Raw genomic sequence first — 5,000 nt, 5'->3', positions numbered from 1 at the left:
AGAGGGGGACCTGAGCGAAGCCCTGCTTCTGGGAGAAGGGGACCCAGGAGGGGGGAAAGTCCACGCCAGAGGCCGCCGGCCCCAGACCCGAGAGGTGATGGACAGGCTCACGGGGCAATTCGACCGTGGGGAGCGTCCTGCGGGGAGAGAGGGAGGAAAATTAGAGGCCGAGTTCACCCTCGTCCACCAGAGCGTCAACTCAAGAGCTCCCCGACGAAACCCTCCCTCCGCCCCCCCGACACGCTGGACCACACTCGGAGCACTGTGCACAGTTCTGGTCTCCATATACCTTGGTTAGACCACACTCGGAGCACTGTGCACAGTTCTGGTCTCCATATACCTTGGTTAGACCACACTTGGAGCACTGTGCACAGTTCTGGTCTCCATATACCTTGGTTAGACCACACTCGGAGCACTGTGCACAGTTCTGGTCTCCATATACCTGGGTTAGACCACACTTGGAGCACTGTGCACAGTTCTGGTCTCCATATACCTTGGTTAGACCACACTTGGAGCACTGTGCACAGTTCTGGTCTCCATATACCTTGGTTAGACCACACTTGGAGCACTGTGCACAGTTCTGGTCTCCATATACCTTGGTTAGACCACACTTGGAGCACTGTGCACAGTTCTGGTCTCCATATACCTTGGTTAGACCACACTTGGAGCACTGTGCACAGTTCTGATCTCCATATACCTTGGTTAGACCACACTTGGAGCACTGTGCACAGTTCTGGTCTCCATATACCTTGGTTAGACCACACTTGGAGCACTGTGCACAGTTCTGATCTCCATATACCTTGGTTAGACCACACTTGGAGCACTGTGTACAGTTCCGGTCTCCATATACCTTGGATAGACCACACTTGGAGCACTATGCACAGTTCCGGTCTCCATATACCTTGGATAGACCACACTTGGAGCACTGTGCACAGTTCCGGTCTCCATTTCCCTTGGATAGACCACACTTGGAGCACTGTGCACAGTTCCGGTCTCCATATACCTTGGATAGACCACACTTGGAGCACTGTGCACAGTTCCGGTCTCCATATACCTTGGATAGACCACACTTGGAGCACTGTGCACAGTTCCGGTCTCCATATACCTTGGATAGACCACACTTGGAGCACTGTGCACAGTTCCGGTCTCCATATACCTTGGATAGACCACACTTGGAGCACTGTGCACAGTTCCGGTCTCCATATACCTTGGATAGACCACACTTGGAGCACTGTGCACAGTTCCGGTCTCCATATACCTTGGATAGACCACACTTGGAGCACTGTGCACAGTTCCGGTCTCCATATACCTTGGATAGACCACACTTGGAGCACTGTGCACAGTTCCGGTCTCCATATACCTTGGATAGACCACACTTGGAGCACTGTGCACAGTTCCGGTCTCCATATACCTTGGATAGACCACACTTGGAGCACTGTGCACAGTTCTGGTCTCCATATACCTGGGTTAGACCACACTCGGAGCACTGTGCACAGTTCTGGTCTCCATATATTTGGGTTAGACCACACTCGGAGCACTGTGCACAGTTCTGGTCTCCATATACCTTGGTTAGACCACACTTGGAGCACTGTGCACAGTTCTGGTCTCCATATACCTTGGTTAGACCACACTCGGAGCACTGTGCACAGTTCTGGTCTCCATATACCTTGGTTAGACCACACTCGGAGCACTGTGCACAGTTCTGGTCTCCATATATTTGGGTTAGACCACACTCGGAGCACTGTGCACAGTTCTGGTCTCCATATACCTTGGTTAGACCACACTTGGAGCACTGTGCACAGTTCTGGTCTCCATATACCTTGGTTAGACCACACTCGGAGCACTGTGCACAGTTCTGGTCTCCATATACCTTGGTTAGACCACACTTGGAGCACTGTGCACAGTTCTGGTCTCCATATACCTTGGTTAGACCACACTTGGAGCACTGTGCACAGTTCTGGTCTCCATATACCTTGGTTAGACCACACTCGGAGCACTGTGCACAGTTCTGGTCTCCATATATTTGGGTTAGACCACACTCGGAGCACTGTGCACAGTTCTGGTCTCCATATACCTTGGTTAGACCACACTTGGAGCACTGTGCACAGTTCTGGTCTCCATATACCTTGGTTAGACCACACTCGGAGCACTGTGCACAGTTCTGGTCTCCATATACCTTGGTTAGACCACACTTGGAGCACTGTGCACAGTTCTGGTCTCCATATACCTTGGTTAGACCACACTTGGAGCACTGTGCACAGTTCCGGTCTCCATATACCTTGGTTGGACCACACTCGGAGCACTGTGCACAGTTCTGGTCTCCATATATTTGGGTTAGACCACACTCGGAGCACTGTGCACAGTTCTGGTCTCCATATTATAAAAAGGATATAGGGACACCGGAGAAGGTGCAAAAAAGATTCACAAGGATGTACCAGAACTGAGAGGTTTATAACTATCAGGAAAGACTGAACAGGCTGGGGCTCGTTTCTCTAGAAAAGAGAAGACTGAGGGGTGACCTGATGGAGGTCTTTAAGATTATGAAAGGGGTTCGATAGGGTAGACGTAGAGAAGATGTTTCCTCTTGTGGGGGGAGACCAGAACTAGGGGAGGGGGGCCATAAATATAAGAGAGTCACTAATAAATCCAATCGGGGAATTCAGGAGAAACTTCTTTCCCCAGAGAGCGGTGGGAATGTGGAACTCTCTCCCTCGAGGAGTAGTCGAGGGGAATAGTGGAGATGGATTCGAGGGGGGAAGCTGGAGGGAGAAAGGGATAGAAGGATATGGAGAGAGGGGGAGACGCGTGTGGAGCAGAAACACCGGGGATCGACCCGTTGGGCCGAATGGCCTGCCCCGATGGATTGTCACTCTCTCCACGGAAGGGACTGACTTGAGATGGGGCAGGATCTCCAGCAGGGAGCGGAAGGCGGGCCTGCGACAGATCTTGCGGTAGCCCCCGGTCGCCAAGTTGCTCTCGCTCAGCGATATCCAGTTGAGCACGAAGTCCGCGCCTTCCGCGGCAAAGTGGAAACGGTTCTGTCTGCGTTTGTACGAGGCTTCGATCTCGGCCGCCAAAGGCTGTTGAAGACAAAACGCACCGGCCGTCAGTAAAGAGGCAGCGGGGGGCGGGGGGGCGGCCTTCAACAAAGAGCGACTCGGCTCCCCCCTGCACACAGCAGGAAAGGCCCAGGCTTCGTCCGAGGCCTGGTGTTGAGTTAGCCTGACCTTGCCCGCAGTGGGCCTGAGCCTCGCGCAGCAGGAAAGGCCCAGGCTTCGTCCGAGGCCTGGTGCTGAGCTTGCCCGCAGTGGGCCCGAGCCTCGGGCAGCAGGAAAGGCCCAGGCTTCGTCCGAGGCCTGGTGCTGAGCTTGCCCGCAGTGGGCCCGAGCCTCGGGCAGCAGGAAAGGCCCAGGCTTCGTCCGAGGCCTCGTGCTGAGCTTGCCCGCAGTGGGCCCGAGCCTCGGGCAGCAGGAAAGGCCCAGGCTTCGTCCGAGGCCTGGTGCTGAGCTTGCCCGCAGTGGGCCCGAGCCTCGGGCAGCAGGAAAGGCCCAGGCTTCGTCCGAGGCCTGGTGTTGAGTTAGCCTGACCTTGCCCGTCATGGGCCCGAGCCTCGGGCAGCAGGAAAGGCCCAGGCTTCGTCCGAGGCCTAGTGCTGAGCTTGCCCGCAGTGGGCCCGAGCCTCGGGCAGCAGGAAAGGCCCAGGCTCCGTCCGAGGGCTAGTGTTGAGTTAGCCTGACCTTGCCCGTCATGGGCCTGAGCCTCGGGCAGCAGGAAAGGCCCAGGCTCTGTCCGAGGCCGACGCGAGGCAGGGGAAGGAGGACTTCAAATTGGCCTCGGTACTGGGTCAGAGAGAGTCCTGCCACATCCCTCGGCCCACACTGCGTCCCCAGGGTGAGGGACACTTGGACGGACACACACACACCTGCCCCTTGGACGACATTTGCAGGAGGGGTGAGGGACAGGAGAGATTCCTCATCCACCCACCCCTCCATCACCCCTGCTCCCACCTTCCACCCCTCAGGAACCATCCGCTCATCTGAAACTCCTGCTGCCCCCCGCCGTATCCTCGCCCCCCTCCCTATCTCTGTAACCTCCTCCAGCCCCCTACAAACCCTCCGAGATCTCTGCATGGCCCTCGCCCCCCCTCCCTATCCCTGTAACCTCCTCCAGCCCCCTACAAACCCTCCGAGATCTCTGCATGGCCCCTCGCCCCCCTCTCCCTATCTCTGCAACCTCCTCCAGCCCCCTACAAACCCTCCGAGATCTCTGCATGGCCCTCGCCCCCCCTCCCTATCTCTGTAACCACCTCCAGCCCCCTACAAACCCTCCGAGATCTCTGCATGGCCCTCGCCCCCCCTCCCTATCTCTGTAACCTCCTCCAGCCCCCTACAAACCCTCCGAGATCTCTGCATGGCCCTCGCCCCCCCTCCCTATCCCTGTAACCTCCTCCAGCCCCCTACAAACCCTCCGAGATCTCTGCATGGCCCTCGCCCTCCCTCCCTATCTCTGTAACCTCCTCCAGCCCCCCTACAAACCCTCCGAGATCTCTGCATGGCCCTCGCCCCCCCTCCCTATCTCTGTAACCTCCTCCAGCCCCTACAAACCCTCCGAGATCTCAGCATGGCCCTCGCCCCCCCTCCCTATCTCTGTAACCTCCTCCAGCACCATTGGCGGCCGTGCCTTCAGCTGCCCGGGCCCCTAAGCTCTGGAATTCCCTCCCTAAACCTCTCCCCCCTCTCTCTCCCTCCTGCTTCAAGACGCTCCTTAAAACCTCCCTCTTCGACCAAGCTTTTGGTCGCCTGTCCTAATATCTCCTTGGATGGCTCGGCGTTAAATTGTGTTTGATTTGCCCTCCCGTGAGGCGCCCTGGGATGATTTACGGCATTGAAGGGGCTGGAGAACCACACCCTCCACTTGCACCCCTCACTCCTCACCTCCTCGTACTCCCTCCACTGCCCATCAACCTCCCGGAAGGTTTTCCAACGGGTGAAGAGGTGAGG

The 5,000-nt window shown here is 56.8% G+C and overlaps 1 protein-coding gene across 1 annotated transcript in view; it reads right to left on the bottom strand.

The window, feature by feature from the left end:
- LOC137319293 (protein mono-ADP-ribosyltransferase TIPARP-like) overlaps nt 1–5,000 on the bottom strand; it is a 15,039-nt gene that overhangs the window by 4,233 nt on the left and 5,806 nt on the right. The window contains exons 3-5 of the mRNA XM_067981576.1: nt 4,935–5,000; nt 2,893–3,080; nt 1–137 (exon numbers count right to left, since the gene is read on the bottom strand). The exon at nt 1–137 is cut by the window's left edge and continues 124 nt beyond it; the exon at nt 4,935–5,000 is cut by the window's right edge and continues 106 nt beyond it. Coding sequence (XP_067837677.1) covers nt 1–137; nt 2,893–3,080; nt 4,935–5,000 — 391 coding nt within the window. The remainder of the gene's footprint in view (nt 138–2,892; nt 3,081–4,934) is intronic.

This window comes from Heptranchias perlo, unplaced genomic scaffold, assembly GCF_035084215.1.
Source record: "Heptranchias perlo isolate sHepPer1 unplaced genomic scaffold, sHepPer1.hap1 HAP1_SCAFFOLD_802, whole genome shotgun sequence".
Lineage (NCBI taxonomy): Eukaryota > Metazoa > Chordata > Chondrichthyes > Hexanchiformes > Hexanchidae > Heptranchias > Heptranchias perlo.
Note: the sequence above shows the minus strand (reverse complement) of the source record. Positions and strands in the feature narration are given on the sequence as shown.